Below are 23,978 nucleotides of genomic sequence, written 5' to 3' on the forward strand. Positions count from 1 at the left end.
TATATATTTTTTTTATTACTTGCAGAAATAAAAGCCTTATCTACTGGCTGGTCTTTGTGTTTCTTTCCCACGCATTGTAGTAAAACTGTCCTGCCTGTGTGACCCTGACATCCTAAAAGGCAGTGAGGGGGTTGACTGTGTGCACAGTGTATCTCATCGGACATTAGGCAAATAATACATAAATAAGAAATTAATGCATTGAATTTTTAAAAAAGGAAGAAAATATCACAGCATGCTGTCAATCCGGATTAAGAAAAAATGTCAGCTGGAAGCATGAATTTCAGCGTCTCATGACAAAACGCACAGTTTAATGAAGGCGTTTAATAGGATTAGTGGGAAGTAGCGGGGGACCAAGGAAAAGCTGGCTTGCCATCTGAAATGTTCTTTTCAGAACACTGAGAATTATACTGAAGCTCTCCAGTAACTTCTGTAATAAACCACTCCAAGAAAGGACATCATTAGCAGTGCCAGCGCACAAAGACGAAGTAACAGCATCACAGGTGAGACAATAGAATCATGACAGAGATGACACCTATATTATCTTTATTATTTCTATTCAAATGTCTGGGGACACCTTGTGATTCACCCTGTGATTCACAAGTCCTTGCTGAAATAAATCTTTACTGCAGCACTCAACCTGGTTACAAATCAAGAGAGCCAGGTTTAATGCAATTAACGAATGCAACTAAAATGCAATTTCCTATGGAGTTCCAGCGCTGTGGCCAATAATTTCTGATAAATGACATGCTGAAAAGCCTGTCATCAATCCCTGTTCATGTACCCTGACGCTTTGTGCTCACATTATGGTTAAATGCTTACTCTGATCAAGTGTAAGAAATTCATGAAATAGCCAGTGGCTATAATGTGCAAGATTAAATTAGGCTGACATGGTCCGGGAGGTCAGTTTCAGAATCAATTCAGACAAACACTCCACTGATCTCAGTTTGAACAGCTTCCTACCGCCTTGAAGATCAATTTAAAGTTCACAAAGTAAAGTGAAGGGAAGGCAGCATAAACACTTAGTGAAATGTCAAAGCCTGCCGTTGCCTGTATTTTGACATTTTCTAGCGCAATTTCCAAACTACAGGACAAAAATGAGCTTAAAAAGGTTAGCCAAATGTTCGCCAGAAGCAGATTTAAAGATTTTCATTGCAAACTGGTTGTGGAGGATCAGCAGAGTACAGCTGCAGCTCTTGTGTGAAGTGTGCTCTGATTAATCTAGGTTGAATAACAGAAATATTTAACAACCATATTATAGGGAGACAACTACTGGTTCTTCAAACTGCAGACTCCTATTGTTTCACAGAAATAATAACTCAGAACAGAACTGAAAAATAATACCACAAATTCATCTGTCACTGAGATCAACTGGTAAGCGATTTCAAAATCAGTCCATTTGAGCTTCAGGTCAAGATTGAGGTGAATTAATATAAGAACATAAGAACATAAGAAAGTTTACAAACGAGAGGAGGCCATTTGGCCCATCTTGCTCGTTTGGTTGTTAGTAGCTTATTGATCCCAAAATCTCATCAAGCAGCTTCTTGAAGGATCCCAGGGTGTCAGCTTCAATAACATTACTGGGGAGTTGATTCCAGACCCTCACAATTCTCTGTGTAATAAAGTGCCTCCTATTTTCTGTTCTGAATGCCCCTTTGTCTAATCTCCATTTGTGACCCCTGGTCCTTGTTTCTTTTTTCAGGCTGAAAAAGTCCCTTGGGTCGACACTATCAATACCTTTTAGAATTTTGAATGCTTGAATTAGGTCGCCACGTAGTCTGCTTTGTTCAAGACTGAACAGATTCAATTATTTTAGCCTGTCTGCATATGACATGCCTTTTAAGCCCGGAATAATTCTGGTCGCTCTTCTTTGCACTCTTTCTAGAGCAGCAATATCTTTTTTATAGCGAGATGACCAGAACTGCACACAATATTCAAGATGAGGTCTTACTAATGCATTGTACAGTTTTAACATTACTTCCCTTGATTTAAATTCAACACTTTTCACAATGTATCCGAGCATCTTGTTAGACATTTCTGAGTCAACAAAAACTCCTAGGTCTTTTTCATAGATTCCTTCTCCAATTTTAGTATCTCCCATATGATATTTATAATGTACATTTTTATTTCCTGCGTGCAGTACCTTACACTTTTCTCTATTAAATGTCATTTGCCATGTGTCTGCCCAGTTCTGAATCTTGTCTAGATCATTTTGAATGACCTTTGCTGCTGCAACAGTGTTTGCCACTCCTCCTACTTTTGTGTCGTCTGCAAATTTAACAAGTTTGCTTACTATACCAGAATCTAAATCATTAATGTAGATTAGGAATAGCAGAGGACCTAATACTGATCCCTGTGGTACACCACTGGTTACCACACTCCATTCTGAGGTTTTTCCTCTAATAAGTACTTTCTGTTTTCTACGTTAACCACTCCCTAATCCATGTACATGTGTTTCCTTGAATCCCAACTGCGTTCAGTTTGAGAATTAATCTTTTGTGCAGGACTTTGTCAAAAGCTTTCTGGAAATCTAAATAAACCATGTCATATGCTTTGCAATTATCCATTATCGATGTTGCATCCTCAAAAAAATCAAGCAAGTTAGTTAGACATGATCTCCCTTTCCTAAAACCATATTGACTGTCTCCCAGGACCCTGTTACCATATAGGTAATTTTCCATTTTGGATCTTATTATAGTTTCCATAAGTTTGCATATAATAGAAGTCAGGCTTACTGGTCTGTAGTTACCTGGTTCAGTTTTGTTTCCCTTTTTGTGGATCGGTATTACGTTTGCAATTTTCCAGTCTGTCGGTACCACCCCTGTGTCAAGAGACTGCTGCATGATCTTGGTTAGCGGTTTGTAAATTACTTCTTTCATTTCTTTGAGTACTACTGGGAGGATCTCATCCGGCCCAGGGGATTTGTTTATTTTAAGAGCTCCTAGTCCCTTTAACACTTCTGCCTCAGTTATGCTAAAGTTATTTAAAACTGGATAGGAACTGGATGACATGTGGGGCATGTTGTCCGTATCTTCCTTTGTAAAAACTTGTGAAAAGTAATCATTTAATATATTTGCTATTTTTTTTTCTTCATCTACGATTTTGCCATTTGTATCTCTTAAACATTTAATCTCCTCTTTGAATGTTTGCTTGCTGTTGTAATATTGGAAAAACATTTTGGAATTGGTTTTAGCTCCCTTAGCAATGTTCATTTCTATTTCTCTCTTGGCCTTTCTAACTTCCTTTTTGACTTGCGTTTGCAGTTCTGTGTACTCTTTCTGCTTACTTTCTTTTTGGCCCTTTTTTAATGCTCTGTAAAGTGCCTTTTTCAGCTGAATATTTTTTTTAATTGATCTATTAAACCATTTTGGCAATTTAGTTTTACATTTAGATTTGTCTACTTTAGGGATGTAATTGTTTTGTGCCTCTAGTACTACATTTTTGAAGAACAACCATCCTTCTTCTGTGGGTGTTTTCTCTATTTTACTCCAGTCTACTTCTGTTAGTCTCTGTTTCATACCTTCATAGTTTGCTTTTCTAAAATTGTAAACCTTAGCTTTAGTCAATAGTAATATCAAATAGTAATATCAAAGGTGGAACTATAAATCACACATACAGGGCACCTGGATCTTGCTGGGATCTGCGTTGCTCATACAGATGTGCTTGCTGTGCGGCACACAGTTGTTTTTGTGTCCAGGAGCTGTCTGGCTGCTGAAGCAGCAGTGCAGGGAATGACAGAGATTCCTACTCAAGCTGGCTGGATAAACCAAACCAAACACTGGTCCCTGGTTGATAAACACATTACCTGCTGCCGAATCTGGAAGATTAATCTAATTGCACATATAAGAAAATAAACAGGACCCGGCTGAGGAGCTCAAACTCCTGAGGTTCGTCAATTACACACCGCCGTGTCAGATACTGTGAGATTCAGAGGTGCGAAAAAGAAAACTTTCCAGCAAAACACTTCCCTCAGAGGGGCTTGAATGCTACTGAGTTCAACAGCAGCTTAAGTTAGGAAAACCATTACAAAGCTAACTAAAGGTTGCAACACTACTTTTCTTTATGAATATTTTATACGGGGATCCTGTATCACAATCTATTCCTAGTCTTGGTAAACAGAAAACCAATCTTACATCAGACAAGACCAAACAGGAGTGTGGCAGCGTGGCTGTTTGAGAAGCTTGTGCCCTGCTGCTAACAGTCAATATCACACTGGCAGCTGCTCAGAATATCTACTACTCCGCAACAGGCTCTCTGTCCACCGCAGTATTACTGTGAGATCCATGAAAGGGTAGTCTTCAGCCACAGCACAATACACTGTGCTACAGTGCTATACTTGGGACACATTCTTGTACATGCTAATGGATCCAAGAGGCAACAAAGGTTGAATATTACTAAATAAACCTGCAGTCTTCTGATGGTGATACAAACACCTGTAGGCTGTCGGAGATGCAATGTCTTATAGTTGACTTGTTACATGGCTATTGTTTTTTTTTTTTTTTTTAAGGTGAATGGAATCATTCTGACTGAGTTCTGCTCCTCCAATAATGAGTTCTGTTCCCTCTATTTGTCGGTACCTGCAGATCCAAACTGCTGGCATGGAACAGACTTCCTCATCCCATTGCAAGTCATGTGATCGTGTGACCCTTTAACGCTGCTGGCCCCACATGCTGTACATATGCATTGAGAGCCAGCGGAATGAAGGAGTCTGTCTGATGGGTGTACAGAATGTCCAGGCAACAGTCAGGTATAGAGAGAAAAGCATGATCGCTTAACACTGAAGCAAGAGAATCCTGAACCACTCGTTCCGAGTGGAAATATCAGAGAGAGAGTGAAGGGAATGGACAGAACCCTGAACCACTCCTTCCGAGTGGAAATATCAGAGAAGGAGTGAAGGGAATGGACAGAACCCTGAACCACTCGCAATGAGTGGAAATATCAGGGAGGGAGTGAAGGGAATGGACAGAACCCTGAACCACTCCTTCCGAGTGGAAATATCAGAGAAGGAGTGAAGGGAATGGACAGAACCCTGAACCACTCGCAATGAGTGGAAATATCAAAGAGGAAGTGAAAGGAATGGATAGAACCCTGAACCACTCGTTCCGAGTGGAAATATCAGAGAAGGAGTGAAGGGAATGGAAATAATCAATTCAAATGACATATAAAGCTGCTTACAGGGAGAACAAAAGATACAAAAAGAAGACAAGAATATAAAAAAAAGCTTTTAGTAATTAAAACAAATTGCAGTACGAATTATGATAATTTAATAAAAAAGTAGAATCTTACAATAAAGGCTGCGAGTGTGTGTCGGCGAGCCTTGCAGCCTTTGTTTTTGCTGCTTCCAGACCCACTCATTTCCTCCAAGGCACCAACCTGGCGCTTTGATTTATTAAGGGTCTTCTGTACCATTTATCTGCCCCACTTTTACTATCGAGCTAAAAGAAACTATTGAATTTGAGCCGCAAAACAGGCAGCGTGTAATAACTGTTGTCAAGAAATAAGAAGTGCCATGCCTCACGCTGAAAAAAACCCCACCCTCAGTGAAATTATCTCCAAGATAAATGCGTGACAGATCTGTCACTTCACCCATCCTCCTACTCTTCCAGCTAGCACCACCAAATAGGATGCCTAACCTGGTTATTTATTTGAAAAAAAGATATATTGATTTAGGGCGGAGGATCAAATCATTTCTTCTGTGCGAGCGAAAGAAGCCGAGACACAGCCCAACGCTTTCTGCCAGAACTAGAAAGCTTGACGCTGTTACAGCAGGGTGACCATTAACCAGTCCGGGGTGTTGAAATTGCTTCAGATTTAGGTGCACATTTGCAGGACTGCTAACGTGGGAGGAGTAAGGTAAGTTTTGAGAACACCATGAAAGGCTTTATTTTACAAGAAATGCACGGCTTTCCAAGAAACACTTTGCTTCATAGGAAGCACCTCACTCTGGGCTGTGTTCGTAAAGCAGCAATTTTTTTTTTTAATCAGGAATTACCAAAATAGCTGACCAAGGGCTACTGTACTAGACCAGCAATTAATACCTGCATCTAAAAAGGTAGACCTAGCCTGGTCGTTTGAAGCACTTTTTCTCATCACAGGGAACGAAGAAAAAACAAACAAAAAAACACACACAACAACAACAACGTTTACCTGCCTTGGAATATATTGTTGGAGGAATGCCGATTCAGTAAAATCATTCTTTAAACATATTATTTTAATCTTTGGGTAAGAAAAAAAAATCAATTCAGAAATTCAGTACAGGATCTGTAATACACTCGATATTGTAATTAAGTTTATGTTCTTGATTTCCATATTTGAAATACAATTAGTCCTCTCTGGCTGCCTCACATTTCCCCTTAGTAGTAAACACAGGGAAACGAGTTGCATTAGACAATATTAAACCCAAAAGTTTGCTTTCCTTCTACCTAATTTATTCTATTACAGTGGGGTTTTTGCATTCTACATTCTTTCACATGCTTTTTTTTATAACTTTGTGCTCAAAAGACCAGACTGTCTTCTGGTTAAAGTACACTGCTGCATTGTTGGATCAAAGCAGGATGTCATCTTATTTCTTTATTTGTTTTCACACTCCAGTGCAAATAAAAGGTTTATCCTATTAGGACTGGTACAACGTGTACAAAATAAAATCCCAGTCTAGCTGAAGAATGGGAGCATGTGTCAGTTGAAATGTCACGGTGCATCTGGGTGACGGCACGGCGTGCTCTCAGAACCAAAAAAGCTTTCGCTTCCTTTCTGTTTCCCGCATTTAAGAAAGTTTACAAAACGAGAGGAGGCCATTCGGCCCATCTTGCTCGTTGGGTTGTCAGTAGCTTATTGATCCCAGAATCTCATCAAGCAGCTTCTTGAAGGATCCCAGGGTGTCAGCTTCAAAAACATTGTCAGCTTCAACAGCATTAAACCTGACGGTCAAGACATCAGCTACAAAAGAGCAGCCCATGAAAAACCACAGTGACTGCCGAGAAGAAAAGAAACAAACACTGTCTTAAAAAAAGAGAGATTTCTAACTGGAGTAGAATTTGAAATCATAGAATTTGCGAATGTAATTGGACATTAATTCAGCAACAGCACACCTCTTTCTACTTCGTTCTTTTAGCTGTTGCAGTGGTGAACAAAACAGAGATCCTCGCTTGATTTCCGACCTCTGCAAGGCAGGAAAGAGGTACATTGGGGTGGCAATCAAACACGCAACAGCCGGTGAGCAACACTAAAGGGAAAGCAATTGCCAAGCCCCTTCTACTGATTGCAGAGCGGATCCTGCACAGACAGTACTCCCGCTTGCGGATTCTCCTACTCTGCATCCTAACAGTCCCTACTGTGTATATCGTTTGGTCCAGCGTTTAACATGAGAAGAGCCCACCGCTGTACCCTTAACGAGTCCTCCACCCAAACTGCAGACCTGTTATCATCCAGGGCGGCTTCAAAGAGGCTCATCAACCCCGCCGAGATCAAACTTAATTTGCATCCGTTTAATGTTCAGGCTAATTAAAAAGCCCATCTCCCTGAGGCAAAATTGTTAACTCAGTGTAGTGCAGAGTCCCGTTCCGTTAGTGAAGAAATTAAAGCATTTCAAGCGGGGTGGCTCAGTGCGCTTCTCCTCTGATCAGAGCTGCAGGGCTTCGCTCAAAAGGTGTGGGTTCAAATCGGCCACCTGTCCAAGGGAATGAAAGTCTTTATCGGAAGGATCAAGGTGATGGGACAGTACCATACATTAAAGTGCCTTCAGTAGGAATGCAGGAAAAACAAGGTCAATGTTACCCCTTGTACAGGCTCCTCCGCTATACCCCGTCAAAGCTCTAAGCTCCTGATGTGGAGACGCAGGGCGACCGCAACCAGGAAAATGGTTGTGCGTCTGGTCTGAAATACAAATATGAAATGCACAGTTGGTAGCCCACCATGCGGCGGGGCTATCTTGCCTGGGATCCCTATCTCTGAATGGGGACTCGAGAGCCCTGGACGAGACCCTCGGAGTGGAGTCGCTTTTCTTTAGATTGCGCTGCTTAGAAACGCAGTATCTTTTGGAACACTGTGGCTCACCCGGTCACCCAGTCACTGGATTTGAATGAATGCAAGAAGGAGCCAAAATTAGATACAGCACATAAATGGCCTTAAAATAACTCACAGAGAGCTAGTCCCTATTGTATAATATATGCAAAATGAGCTGCATTTTACACACATGCTCCTTCGACGTCTATCATATCACCAGGTACCTTCCCACAGCTGGGACACAGAAAGTGGACTTGCTGCTTCACTTGGCTCATCACTAAACCCTATTATCAAATGAAAACGCTGTACACTGCTGTGGGCTTGCATCCTGTAGCCCTCTTGTTTGTAAAAGACAGAAGGTTTAATTCAATGTATTCATGTCCTGATGTGGCTCCCCCAGCTTTTGGGTTCAGCCATTCTGAACAGCTCGAGTGGTCTTTGCTCACACCAGGAAGAAAGGAGGGATAAAAAGGGGCTATGCATTAGTAACTGCCAATTTATTCATTCATTCAACATTCAACCTTGAAACACTTCAATTAGGCTCTCGTCCCATTCTAATTGAGGAGGTCGGATCGTTGCGGGCGGCAGTGCTTCAGTGATCTACAGTGCCTGGGGGAGATGTGGAAATAACAGGACTGACCGCTCTCGGGTGTGAGCTGTGCATTTCTGTCTCACTCCTAGAGCTTATTGATTTCAACGCCAACAGAATTTAGTGCAGCGCTATTAATGGGGAAAAAGAAGAAGAAAAAAAACTAACTGCAGGGCATTAATTCCAGGCAAGATTTAAAAAATACATCTTTAAAATTAGAGGCTGAATTCGGAATGAGGTTTATTTTTATTACTTAAAAAGTAATTATTTTATTTCATAAAATTCAACGACAGGGCTGATTTTATTAAACGTTCGGTACCCAGTGCTGGTTATGAACAAAAGCAAAGTTCAGCAGCCATGTGCGTCTTAAGAATAGTTTTTACTAGAAAGACACTCATATTTTTCTGCAGTTTTTTTTATTTTATATCAAGGGGGAAAGGTAACTCTTTTTTTCAGATCTAATGAGGATATTTTCATAGCACATAGTGCCACCTGTTGTAACTGCAAGCCAGACAGCAATTGTTATATTTTTATATTAATGTGCATTAAACAATTAGGAACATCTTATTTGCCTAGGAGATAGAAATGGAAACCAATGCTGTGATATTCAATATTCATGTCAAGATAATTCTTATTCTAAAATAGACCAAAACATTGACATTGGATGTCAGCGCGTTATTTTGCGGTATACTGAAAAAAAAAAAAGTAATTAACACCTGTCACCCTAAATTTAAAAAAAACAACAGAAAGCACAGTTTAAATATTGTGTTTCTCATTTGAGAGGAGCAGCGGTGTCTATAACCCTAATTAAACTGGCTTGACATCAACATTTATGACAGGATTCATTCAGAAGTAAATGCGACTTTGAAGCAAAAAAAAAAGTCATTTATGGTATGTATTCAAGTGTATAATCTTGAAACTGTTCAGTACTTTATATAGTTTGTATGAGCTGGCCGAACCGCACTCGCTCACAACTGGATTGGAGATTAGGAACACTGAATAAGGCCACAGAGTTCAGTACTTCCCCTCTGAAGGTTGTTTTCTGTTTTGCTCTTGACCTCTGTCAACTGTGATATCAATGTGGTTTATTTAAGAACGCTGCTTTTAATGCGTCCTGCTAATTCTGGCGCGGTACATTCCAGCACTTCAGAAACGTCCTGATCAGAAGCAGCCCAAGGCTTTCATTCAAGTCTAATTAATTGATCTGAATGGCTGCGGTTCTAAAGCACTGTCGTTTAAATCCTTTCACTCAGTTTTAAAAGCACAACCAAATAGACTCGCATGATGCTCTGTTTGGTGTGTGGGCATCATAGCAAACAAAAGACCCTCATTTAATAAACTAAAGTGAGGAGGCATTTAGATCCGCCCAGTTTATATCAATTGGTTAGACCCCAAAATGAATCCTGTAGTGTCTGCCTGTTCACCGGTCTCCAGGCAGCAAGACAAACGCCTGAACAAAGACCTGTTCTGCTAGCAGACAAGTACGTACATTGAGTCAAAAAAGATACATTTTTCTGCAAAAAAAAAAAACACAATGTAGAGGAAAATACTGCTTTGAGATCTGGAAAGAAGCAGTGAGTGTTAACACCAGTGTGACCAGGAGCCCTGCTGTGTTCCACACTTTACCTGCTAGACTAACAGACATCACAAGACCTTCCTCTGCTGCATCTAGTTTAAATGGCTTTCAGTCAATCAAGACTATGTGCATTTGGATCACAGAAAAAGGGCTTATTTAAAAAAGTAACTGTAAACCCTGGCTTGTATTTATCAGCTCTGTTCGATGTAACTTGGTGAATAAATTGAACATAGCCTGATGATCATTAATAAATGAGACTCGTGATCCCAGCTATAACTAAGGGACGCTCTTATTGCAACCCAGCTCTTTTAATGGCTCTGGTTGTTTTACCAATGCAGATTACATTTTACTTTGGATTAGAATTTATTTGGATCCTAATTTCATGCATCAGTCATTTCATAATAAAAATGATATGATAATAAAAAATGCATGACTCTTACTGGTGGCATCAAGTGGAGAGTGACAAGCTTCCTGCTAACAAATTCAGCGTGGGCATGCTGCAAAAATGTGTTCAAACTCATTCCAGTATATATTAATATGCAGATTTTTTCTTTTTTCAGTTCACAACAAACATGTGATTTTTTTAAAAAAATGTTTTTATTGTTTTGTAAAGATAGGCTGTTCTAGAATGAGAAATCATACAGGTTTTTGAAATGTGAGCAACTTGGCAAACGATTCTACTTTGGGGACATTGTGGTGTATAAACAGTACAGTCGTATGCATAGACAGAAAGAGATTTATTTTACTATTTAAGTAAAAAGAATGAGGAACCAATACAAATGTTTTAAAGGTCAAAATCTTCCAAAGGGAAGTAGAACGTGGAAAAACGCTTCCAGTCCAGTTCCGTGTCCTCGTGCTTATTTCCTCTGTTGTGTTACCCGTGTTACCTTTCTCAAAACACTATGCCTAGGTCAGAATCAAATGACACAATGCTAGGAAACACTTTCCATTCCAGTAGCATTGAAACAACAGAGGATGGGGCAAAAAAACTGACTTGAATTACTGAAGGGTCTCCCTTTTAATTCATGCCTTTACCTGCCTGCATCACAGCACAATGCTAATGTAGCCTCGCCTCACCCCACCCCACACAATGAGCCTGGGGACATGCTGAGAGAGTTAGCATGGCAAGAAACAGCTATATAATAGGACCTTAGTCAGGTAATGCAAACAGGTGAAAATAGATTAAATGTGATTAGCGTCCTCAAAAGCTTTGTTAATGCACAATTAACACATACACAGAGACACAAATTGCTGTCCAGGTTATTCTCCTGTATAATATCTCAGTGGAGTCTCAGTGGGGCTACAGGCTCTTCACACCTGGAAGCACAATAATCATTTTGTGTTTTCTTAAAAGGATATAAAGTTACTGTATAAAAGCACATTGGCTTGTGTATTTGAAGTCTCATGAAGCTTTTTACCAAGGGTTAGACCAGGCTTCTTATCCAGCGAGATATTACGAGCTGTCAGAAACAATCTCTTCTCTGGGTCACTTATCACATTTGATTCATGGTTTTCTCTCCCTCCCTGGCTAGTCTGATGTTTGACAGCTCGCCCTGATGGCAGAATATCTTCCAAGATGCATTTAGAGTATCGAGGGGGTCTGTGCTGTTCAAAGGATTATTTAATCACAATCAAGTGTGAACTTTGACATCCCTAAAGTAAGAGGTAAATGCAAACAGCTGAATTGTGCTGGAAAGCCTAGCACCTCAAACCTGCAAAACTGAAGCACATTAATAACACATCACTGAGACTGTGTCTTGATAAATGCATGTACATTAAATGCAGCCTTCTGCACCCATCCACCCCCTAAAAACAAGGGAGGCTATTCTAATGGTCTAAACAGTGACGTGTCTTAAAATGGAGAAACCCACAATGTACAAAGCATGCATCATCATGACAATTTGAAATCTATTTTCATGTGAATAAAACAACGATGCTTCTGTACACAAGATAGCAGCTTAATGCATTCAAATCTCAAAGTTAAGTATACATTTTGAGCTATTCTTTTGAAACACCAAAAGCACTGCATACATTATTCTAAAACATTTCCTTGGATTGGAATGGAAGCAGTACTGAGATACCGTTTTGCTTACAATAAACATGAGCGCAATTTGGCTCGCACACAAATATTCTAACAAAAGTTTTTAAAATCTGTTAGCTCACTCATACATTGATGCAAGCTCTCACACTGTAGATGGAAACATTTTCCTATAAACATCAGACGTTTGTCTGATGTCCAATTACCTGAGCCTTCTCGCCTGTGCAGAGATGGCACTAACTCTGAAGCCAGTAACTCAGGAGAGTGCTGGATTAGCAGAAGAATGCCTGCTGGGTTTTGACATCACCTGCATAAAAATTAAACACACATTCAGCGGAGAATACTAGCTGGAAGAACAAGCGAAGAAAGTGCCCTAATTACCTGCAGAGCTGTTTTCTCCTGAGGAAGTGGAAATGTAGCTTTCACTTGTCTTAGAAGAAAAATGCCTACCTGGGGACAGCTGTCTCAAAACTATATAAATAATGAATCCATTCAGATAGTGGCTCCTCTCTATTGCCGTGCATCCCTATTGAGCATCTCAGATTACAGCTTTCAAAAACTAGCGAAAGTGCTCATTTCAGCTTATTTTATGGAGGCAAAATAGACTTCACGGTTTATTTATTTTAGAAATAACTGCATTTTATTGTACTGTTCCTAATATTAAAATAAGGAAAATTATATTGTGTTTCCATAATTGCCACCAGAATGTATATCTCAGTGTTTAAATAATACCTAATACTCACTTTTTTTTAAAAAATCATAATAATAATAAATAATAATAATAATAATAATAATAATAATAATACAAAGGTTGGATCATATTGTACGACTGAAAGAATTGAAAATCAATTTCAGTTATGTAGATTTACATGAATAAAATATATTGAGGATATTGAAAAGGAATGTTGCTGCAGTGGTATTATTATTGTTAATTCTGTTCGATTCTGTCACTAACCCTAACTTTAAACTCAACCCCAACCCCAACCCCAACCCTAACAACAAAGGCAAGCCCTGTAGGTGTCCGCTCTGAGCACACTGGCCGTCTGGCCAGCTGAGTTCACTGTAGAGCGATGATTAGAAACAGTCCCTGGAGGTTTTACCTCTCTAAACTACCTGATCGCCTGTGACCCTCCCTTCAGAGTCCCCAGCCAAGATCGCCCTACTTCGCATCTAAATTCACTTCCTCTGATACAGATAATGGGAACTCAACTATTACCCAACATGTGGTTATGCATATCTCTTCCCCGACATTGCCAGCCAATGCTTTATTTCACAAACACGCAGCAGCCGAATCCCAGCGGATGAGACAAACAGAAAATCCCAGCTGATGTGGTGAAGACATTCCTGCTTCACCCACCTGGCGCGATCGCATGCTGATCTTCACAGCTGATCAATGGATCTAAATGTGCTTCACAATCTGAAGCTCAAAGAAGCACAACTGCACTGAACAGGAAAAAGGTCAGCATAATCTTAATGGGAGAATGATTTGCTTTGTTTGGCTGTGTTACTGAATTAGGAGGCTGCACACAGAGAGCTGAAGCTTTTCTCCGAGAGTGTCTCAGAGAGTGTTTAAGCCGAGTCGCTGGGACAGACTTGGCTATGAATCTCTCTGAAGGTAACGACCAAATCAACTCTGCTACGCTCCTCTTTTAAAGAGGTTTCAGAGAAGGGGACTGGCTGGTTAAATTGCACAGGAATGCTTTGGAATACAGATTGATTTAGTTTAGCCGTTGTTGTTTTTTTTCCAGCAGTGCATAATGAAAACGGCAGCTCAACCCCAACTTTTCTTTTTTTTTCTTCTCTTTTCAATGGAGTCTCAATAATATTTCCAGCTGAGGCCTGATCAATGTGCTGAGGGTCAGTGAGCTCACTCTGCTGTCAGTGTCTCTGTACTCACCACTGTCATTTTAAGTGCTGCACAAGTAGGATTTCTCCCTCTTCCAAACGGGCAGGCAGTCTTTCATTAATGGCATCAGAGTCAGTGAGTTCGACCCATGCCCTTCAAACAAACCCCTACCCACAGCATTGAGTGAGCATCCACAGTTCGGAGAGGGGTTTCTTAGAAAACCAAGCTTCAGTTCAATTTCTTATTCTTATATCTCAATTGCATTGAGCGGTGTCTTAGCTCCGATACAGTGGAAACAGAAACAGGTGGTGTAAAGTGGTTGACTTAATCGTAAATGACCGGAGATGCCCTAGAAAGCAGTGGATTTACTTTCTGGGAGATGCCCGGACTAATCCTATATAAGACAGGAATCTGCTATAAAGATCAAACTTCATTTTCTTCAATCCGAGTGAACACCCAATGAGGAGTAAATTATTCTCTAAGCCTCCAGCTGACAGACGCTCCCATTGTGCCTGTTTGAGCAATATCGAATATTCTTTTTAAGAAATAACAGCCCCACTGTGAGCACATGGGGAATGGAGAAGGATAGAGTTCAAGTCACTTGAAAAGCACAGGATGCAAAATGTGCTAAATGTCTTCGTTAGGCACTCAAAGTAGACTGCTTGACACCTTGGCCATCAAGTCAAGCAATCCTTCAATTTCTTGTGCAATTTTAAATCCTGAATATGTCATAGAAATTATGTAGGTCAGATCCCTTTATGTGTGATTTGACATTGTTACTATAATCCAGTGTTACTCTCTTTTCAGTATATTCCAAACACAGGCAAAATCCCCACCTGGTCCTTAATTGCCCAATTGCACACCAGGATCAATTAAATAATTTAAGCTCTGCTTGGCCCTTATGGTCTACCATGGTACACTTGCATGGTAATTTGGCAGTTTTCCATGCTTTTGCCATGATTAGACTATGATTTACAACGGTTTGCCTTTTTGATATGCTTTACCATACCTCTCTGGGCTTTACAATGTTTTTTTTTCACCAATCAACTGCAGCACTTTCCTAGCTGGAACTTTATATTGGTATAAACTAAAAGTGCACTTCTGAAAACCACAAAATAACAAAGCCACAGGCAACCCAGTTAATGTGACTGCCTTGCGTTCGGATGTTTCCTTAATCCGTGAAATTATACCTGTCACAGTAACTTAGGCTCCATCAGCGCTGTGTCTTGATCCTTGGAAAACCATTACAGTTAACAACGCCAGGAGATCTCAAGTTAATTAACAGTGTGAAATTTCTTACCCCCCCGCTAGATTTTATTTAAAAACAATACTGGTGGTGAAGGTACTGTTGTACTTATATAGCATTTAGAAACCTGATCAACTGTGAGGCTAATAAGCACCATTGGGGGTTATCACATATGACATATATGCTTAATGATGTCATATGGAAAGACAGTACAGATTTCCTTAATCCTAACCCTCACTCTAACCTATAATCCCAATAAGATTGCTTCATATTGTCCCCACCCCATCAGCACCATGCTGCTCCATGGCAGGATAGTTTAACACAGGGTCACTATACAAAAAAAAGCACACTGATCCAGTGCCAGTTCTAAACAGGTGATCATGCCATTCTGCTAGTGTAACATGATACAATTTTAAAAGGTCTGGCTCGTTCCTACAAACATTCTGAACCCCATGGAGTGGAGTGGTCATTACCAAACCACAGACATCGCTCCCTGGGAAGAACACTTTGCGTTTGCCATACCTTTTTCCTGAAGAAGTCCTTTTCCTTTGACAGAGGACAGAAATAGCGAACTTTCCCATTCCTGATTCTTGTCTAATATCCCACGTGCCGGCTTTGCTGGGCTTCAGGCTCAGAAAAGTCATACCTTGATTAAACTGAGCTCTGTGGAAGAAGGACAAAGAAGAACAAAAGAGCAGGTAAGATAGAGCAGAATCAAAACAAGTCTCTCCGTTCTGCCTTCAAGTACACTGGCCCAGCAAGCACTGAACTTCTACACACCTAACCATTTTCCTTACTTACTTAAGGAAACTAAAGGAAAGAAAATCTGGGCAGCAATGAAGGATACAAAGCTATCATCTGAACATTAAAGGAGAATGAAGTTCTTATAGGGTCACTGTGACCCCGCCTGTGTCAGTCTCCCAAGAATGCGAAGCTTGATTAGGGTCCTTAGCATTTCTCTTTGTTCTTCTGTGCAGGCTGAGCAGTGGTGTGATATATTAGGGAACAGACTCACTCCTGAAGTCCCCCCACATTTGCGTGATGGCTGCTAAACTTTTGAGCCAGGAGATTTGGCTTTTTTATTTCAGGGTTCGAATCAGCAGATTCAGAGAGGCTGTGATTTGCGATGCAGGATCACTTTGCATTGACACGGAGGTCCCCAGGCAGCTTTCCGAAAGGAAGCACTGAGCCTCCAGAACAAGCCACCGCTGCCTCATTAAAGTGGACTGTTACATTAAATCAATTTTCTGTTCTCAAGCCCTGCCTGTTACTCAATGCTTTTTGCCGGCTGGTTTTGAACAGTTTATTCTGTTGTCCCAACGCTAGTGAAATTGAATACACACATTGAACTGAAAACCCACAGCAAACACAAATAAATACATAAGTAATTGAAATCTCCACAAAGCATTAAATGCATCATTTAAGAGCAGTATTTTGCCAAAGGGATTGCTCGAGCTGTCAGTTTAATGCACTTACATGCTGTGGTATTTATATATTGGAAGTTGCAACAGGATAAAGAGACAATTTGACAGGGAGACATATGCCACACACCCAGCGGATTATTATTATTTTTTAACACGATTGTAAAGTAACTTATTGAAAGTCTGTAACCCAATGTGATGAGCATGGAATGCATGATGAATAATTATACATTGTAAAGGCTTCATTGCATATATATATATATATATATATATATATATATATATATATATATATATATATATATATATATATATATATATACACATAATATGGATACCTATTAGAAACTTCGATCACCTATTAGAAGCTAGTTATAATGTCGCTGAGAGTGCAGATCTGTTTAAACCACAACAGAACCGACATGAACAGATTAAACACGTTAACATACGCTTTTCACCTGTTTATTTTTTGTATTATTATTTATTTTTAATGACTTATGTTTATAAATGTTCAGTGGCTACCTCCAATTCATTTGAGAGTGTATTCTCTCTTGCTCTCTTTGTATGACAGACCCGACTCTCGTCACCAGGCGTAGCAGAGTGCGCGAGAAATACGCTCTCAACTGCACTGCAGAGGTTAACCAGCCCCCATGCTTCAGCACCCAGCAGGGGGCTCTCCAGTAAAGCAGTAAGTTGTGTGCTGTGATATTGAACTGTCCATGACCAATCTTCATGCCTGCAGGATGCCACTGCTCATAATGATACTGCCACGGAACACATTTTGGGAGTCGTATCACAGACTATTACATATTCTCTTGATTCTGTGTTCTGTAGAAAACACAATCAAGCCTGATATTAATAAAAAAAAAGGCTGCTCTAAATAGGCTATAGAATATAAAATGCGCTGCCTTCGGGATGAAGTGACTCCATAGTTAGGCTGTTTGGAGAGCGTTGCTTGGTTTCTCTCCTGTGAGAACGTATTTCTCCTATTTGGGGCTTTGAGCTCTATTACCGAGGGACAGGCAGTGCTTCTGGGGGTCTGAGGTTGAAGGAACCACTGCAGAAACAAGACAAGCTGACAGGGTTGAAGGGTATGAATCAACGCAAAGAGACTGCTTTGATCTAGACTGTCAGATTGGCTTTTTTTTTTTTTTTTTTTTTTTTGTGGTGTCCCAGGGCAAGATCTTTATCAAGTCATACAAATATACACCAAATAAAGAAGAAAAAAAACCCTTTCGACAGTGGCTCCTGACAACTGCTTTGTAATGAGGGACTGCAAATCTGTCTTGCTTTTCCCAGTCAGCTAACAGACATCCTCCCAAGGACAGGCGCTCCCTCGCCACGTTTATATTGTAATTAATTGCAATCCCGGCTTTAGCAATGGAATAATCCACTGGTGGAGATGGGCCTTGCAGTGTACAGCCAGCTACAGCCAGTGGCAGACAGCCATCTATCTATTTCTGCACATCAACTTGAAAAAAAATGCAATTTCTACTCTGACCTGCAAGTGCATTTAATGTATGTATTTATTATTAATTCATTCACTCATTATGCAGGGACTGACCCATCGAGACAAGGTGACCAACAGCCCAGCAGTAAACAGTAGCTCCAATGAGTTGAGCCACGAATAACAGCCAGATCACATGTCCAGAACAGCCACTCAATAAAGACTCCAAACCATTGCGTACACGTTCGCTGTGTGTATTCAATCTAATCTGTTAAAAACGTGTCAAAGTTTATAAGATAAGGATATACCCAAATTCAACCCAAAAGGTCTAAAGAAGGTGTGGGATCAAATGTAATACAGAGGAGGCTTCTTTCTTCAGAAAGAAAAGTTACAAAGGACAGGAAGCCACTCAGTAGTTTTTATTGCAATACAAAATCCTTATCCGATAAAACAGTAATTAAAACGGTCCAGAAATGTTAGATAGTCACAGTTAGGTAACCAGCCCCACATTATTTGAAATCGTTCTTATCTATACTGAACAAAAATACAAACGCAACATGTAAAGTGTTGCTCCCATGTTTCATGAGCTGAAATAAAAGATCCCAGAAATTTTTCATACGCACAAAAAGCTTATTTCTCTCAAATTGTGTGAACAAATTTGTTTACATCCCTGTTAGTAAGCATTTCTCCTTTTCCAAGATAATCCATCCACCTGACAAGTGTGACATATCAAGAAGCTGATTAAACAGCATGATCATTACACAGGTGCACCTTGTGCTGGGGACAATAAAAGGCCACTCTAAAATGTGCAGTTTTGTCACACAACACAATGCCACTGATGTCTCAAGTTTTGAAGTAGCGTGCAATTGGCATGCTGACTGCAAGAATGTCCACCAGAGATGTTGCCAGAGAATTGAAAGTTCATATCTCTACCATAAGCCGCCTCCAACGTTGTTTAGTATAATTTGGCAGTACGTCCAGCTGGCTTCACAACCGCAGACCACGTGTAACCACGCCAGCCTAGAATCTCCACATCCAGCTCTTCACCTGCGGGATCGTCTGAGACCAGCCACCCGGACAGCTGATGAAACTGTGGGTTTGCACAACCGAAGAATTTCTGCACAAACTGTCAGAAACCATCTCAGGGAAGCTCATCTTCTTTCTCGTCGTCCTCACCAGGGTCTTGACCTGACTGCAGTTGGCAAATGCTCACCTTCGATGGCCACTGGAACGCTGGAGAAGTGTGCTCTTCATGGATGAATCTCGGTTTCAGCTGTACCGGGCAGATGGCAGACAGCGTGTATGGCGTCATGTGGGCGAGCGGTTTGCTGATGTCAACGTTGTGAACAGAGTGCCCCATGGTGGCGGTGGGGTTATGGTGTGGGCAGGCATAAGCTACGGGCAACGAACACAATTGAATTTTATCGATGGCAATTTGAATGCACAGAGATACCGTGACGAGATCCTGGGGCCCATTGTCGTGCCATTCATCCGCTGCCATCACCTCATGTTTCAGCATGATAATGCACGGCCCCATGTCACAAGGATCTGTACGCAACTCCTGGAAGCTGAAAATGTCCCAGTTCTTCCATGGCCTGCATAATCACCAGACATGTAACCCACTGAGCATGTTTGGGATGCTCTGGATCGACGTGTACGACAGTGTGTTCCAGTTCCCGCCAATATCCAGCAACTTCACACAGCCATTGAAGAGGAGTGGGACAACAATCCACAGGCCACAATCAACAGCCAGATCAACAGATCAACTATGCGAAGGAGACGTGTCGCGCTGCATGAGGCAAATGGTGATCACACCAGATACTGACTGGTTTTCTGATCCACGCCCCTACCTTTTTTTCTTTAAGGTATCTGTGACCAACAGATGCATATCTGTATTCCCAATCATGTGAAATCCATAGATTAGGGCCTAATGAATTTATTTCAATTGTCTGATTTCCTTATATGAACTGTAACTCAGTAAAATCTTTGAAATTGTAGAATATATATATATATATATATATATATATATATATATATATATATATATATATATATATATATATGATGTATATGCAGAGTGGTGACATTTAATAGTTGATATTCTGTAAAGTGCTTGCATGCCATTAGTACATTTCAAGTATCTACTGGCAGTATTTCAAGCATAAATCTCTGAATCTCAATCAGATAAAAAATACATTAGGCTTTCATCCCTCTTAGGAATGATTAGTCATTTCTTCTTCTTCTTCTTTTCTTCTTTTTTTTTCAAGTGATGCCAAGTAATATAGATGCTGCTACCCAATCCGTTATACATCAGATTCCAGCAATAACTGAGTGTCGTTATCTAGTAGATTCATCAAACTTCAGCTTTAATAAAACAGAGGAGATTCACTTTCATTTCCAAAACTTCACCAGAAGTCCTCCGTTAAAGAAATATTATGTTTTCAACAGTAATGTGGAAGTGAGACAGCAAGCGTGTGAAACACGGATACAGAACATGGAAGAGAGAGATAACCGTATTCTGCACACCTCCGACTGTATAAACACTACAGCTGTGACCTCTGTAGATACATTGTGACACTGGATGAATGATTAAGAAACATTCTGTTTTACACTTGGAAGATGTTTAAAACTAGACATCTAAAAATGTAATTTACAGTGAACTTTTTTGGGGGGTGGGGGTGGGGGTGAGGTCACACCTCACAATTCAAAGCAAAGGTGATTTTTTTTTATCATTGCTCAATACTCTGTGTTTCTGTTTCCTTTCTCGAATTATCATCTACCACGCTTACTGATTGACATGCCCTTTATACCACAGGTAAGCTGCTTCTAAAGCTGGACTTGGCAGGTTTTAGAAATGACTTGTACAGCAGGACTGGAGCAGGGGGGGTGGGGGGGGGGGGGGGGGGGGGGGGTGAGCACAACAACACTCCTAGTGTGTGATTTTTTCAAAACAAACACTTTCAGAATTACGGTCGCATTTTTTTCGATTTCGAACAAGGCCTAAAAGCAGGACCAGTTGGAGGTAGACAATTAAAGATATGATTGGGGACACAAATAAACGCCCAATTAAAGACAAAGAAAAAAATGGCAGGGGGGGGAAGGGGGGGGGGGGGTGGGGGGGGGGGGGGGGGGGGGGGGGGGGGGGGGGGATTACCGGTGCACACTCCTAATTGTGATTTTTCAAACAAACACTTTCAGAAGTGGAGACCTGAAAGCAGACCAGTGGAGTAGACATTAAGCATGACAAATAACGCAACAATAAAGAAATGGCAGAAAACACAAATCCTACAATATTATTCAAATTGTACATTATGAAAACATGCAAAGCACCCGTAAATATATACTTCTGTATTGTAAAACTAGAGATCTTAGTGAAAGCAGTATGTATTGTTATCAGGGGACGATACCCAGAGAAACCCCATGTGTGTTTACAGCACCCCCATGCTTGAACATTGCCCAGCACACCACGAGAACAAGCTAAAGACTTATTTAATGATGGCCAACTTTATTAAAAGCACTCGTTCCAAGGTGACCTAAAGAACACTCCTGTTTAATAACAATGAGGGTAAATGCATTGTGTGTAGCAGCCTCTTGTTTTATCTCTAATTGTATTCCATTGTGGAGGTAAAAGTGGTCTCAGGGGAGGCTGGGCTGCAGTAGAAGTGAATCGCCGAATGCCCCGCCCCTTCGCCGTGATTAAAAGTGCTGACATTGACAGCAAGTCACTGAAGGGAATGAAAACGCTCCAGTGTCAAGCAGGAGCTCTGCTCTTAATCCAGCACGCAAAAAACTAAAGGGAAAGTTACCAGACCGTGCCCCTTTTCTTCAGTTAGTAGTGGAATTTAAGTATTAAAATACGACTAATGTTCTGGGGGAGAATGCCTTTGTCTAGTGTATTATAGTACACTGATTTAGATATTCAGGGGCTGATGTTAGCCTCTCATAAACTGGTAAATCAGTGCACTTTGGTTTTTCATAAAACTTTCATATTTTGTAGCACCGTAGTGAATGACAGGACCAATGCCTACATTCAGTTTTTTTTTGTTTGTTTGTAACATTGTAATTAAATACTATTTTGATTTACGGAACAGCAGCTTTCGCTCCAACAACTAGCTTGTCAAGTTTCCCCACTTTAAGGGAAATGATTCCTTCTTTTTCAGTTGAAACATTTATACTTGATATGGTACATATCGCTATTCAAAAGCACTCAGAGCCCATTCGCAGCACGTCAATGGGACTTATCTCTAATCTCCCTCTCATTTAGCCTCCCACAGAAGTGGCGCGCTGTCCTTGACTGCTTATCTCTACACAATATGCTCAGTGAGTGAACAAAGCTCCTTGCAAATCAATAAGAGAAGAACGCCCCTTGTGTCAAACACCAGGCACTGATGGATGTCTTCAAAGAAGCCATTTCCTGACCATCAGCGGCAACAGCATCCCGTGAAAAGGAGGCTTTGCAAACCCATCCCTCATTCAAGCTATCTTCACTGCCCTGTCCTCCCCGGCACATTGCTTCATTTCCTGGGTAGCTCTGTCCTGCCAGGGGAGCTGGATTAGAGGAAATGACAGCTCTCAGGTTTTAGCTGTCTCACTGCCGTGGTCTCAGGAATAACTTGTGCTGCAACAGAGCATCAGCCATCTTCACGACTGACACAAAACATACTGCGGCCGTCACCCCCGTGTTTGGAGAGTGCCCTGCCCCTGAGCTTCTTTCAGTCAGACATCCTTTAGTGTAAATGTCATGGCTCTGGCTGCTGTTATCAACAATCCCAGCTTCAAAAGTGTCACACAAATGCAACTGCCATCATGTAGTGAGCATGCTGTTTGAAGATATGGGGATACGGGTGTGTGTGTGTGTGTGTGTGTGTGTGTGTGTGTGTGTGTGTGTGTGTGTGTGTGTGTGTGTGTGTGTGTGTGTGTGTGTGTGTGTGCGTGTGTGTGTGTGTAATGTGTGCCACACAGTATTGCACCCTTGGATACTGCTGTTATACTCTTAAAGAGATCCACTTCAATGTGCCAGGCAGCTCCTACTGTAAGGCTCAGATTGCTTGAGGATACAATTTTCTAAAACTGTCTATCAATGGAACATTATTATTTTTAATGTTCAGTTAAAACATGACTTTTATATCAGCAAAAATAATCTATAAAACTTCCAAAAACAAGCCCCTTAACTGCTGTTCAAAAGGATCAAACCTCTTTCAGTGAGCATCCTACCAGCAGGGGGCAGGAGCATCTGGTTCAGAGTTATGTTACATAATCCCAACACTATATGGATTGGGAACGTTGAGCATAATAATCTGCTTTGTTTTATTCTGTGTTCCAAGTTCCATATACGTTTGCATTCCGAGTTCTGGTCAGGAGCCTCAAAACTGAAAAGTAGACTGAGAGACGAGAAAATACTGGAAAATACACCCTATTCTGACTCAGTGTGGAGCAGATACTACCTTACACTGCACTGTGATACCACAGCAAGAGCACACGCACACGCACACACGTGTTTTCTGCCAGTGCATTGCCAGTCAGTTTAAGGATCCACTGATAATACTGTAAATGATATTAAAAGAGCTTCTCTCCTCATTGTTTCACAATACAACGAGGAGGACGTGTTCAGAATTAATTACACGGTTTCTTAAAAGGTTTTCTAAAGAGTCATTTTCCTAATTTCCTACTGTACTTAAAAGTTTGTATCACATTTTCACCTCAGTATTTCAGCTGTACAATTTCTGTTTGAAAGCAAGCTGCTTCATTGTTAAAATATGTTTTCGAGGCGGCACACAAACAGGAATTACTCTAATCAATGAGCACAGTGATAGTTTC

General features: G+C 40.7%; 1 protein-coding gene across 1 annotated transcript in view; it reads right to left on the reverse strand.

Moving 5' to 3' along the window:
- LOC121299588 (transmembrane protein 132C-like) overlaps positions 1–23,978 on the reverse strand; it is a 101,664-nt gene that overhangs the window by 34,537 nt on the left and 43,149 nt on the right. Inside the window, exon 3 of the mRNA XM_041227401.1 lies at positions 15,816–15,956. Within this exon, the coding sequence (XP_041083335.1) occupies positions 15,816–15,956 (141 nt within the window). The remainder of the gene's footprint in view (positions 1–15,815; positions 15,957–23,978) is intronic.

The sequence above is a fragment of the Polyodon spathula genome, chromosome 25 (assembly GCF_017654505.1).
Source record: "Polyodon spathula isolate WHYD16114869_AA chromosome 25, ASM1765450v1, whole genome shotgun sequence".
Classification (NCBI taxonomy): domain Eukaryota; kingdom Metazoa; phylum Chordata; class Actinopteri; order Acipenseriformes; family Polyodontidae; genus Polyodon; species Polyodon spathula.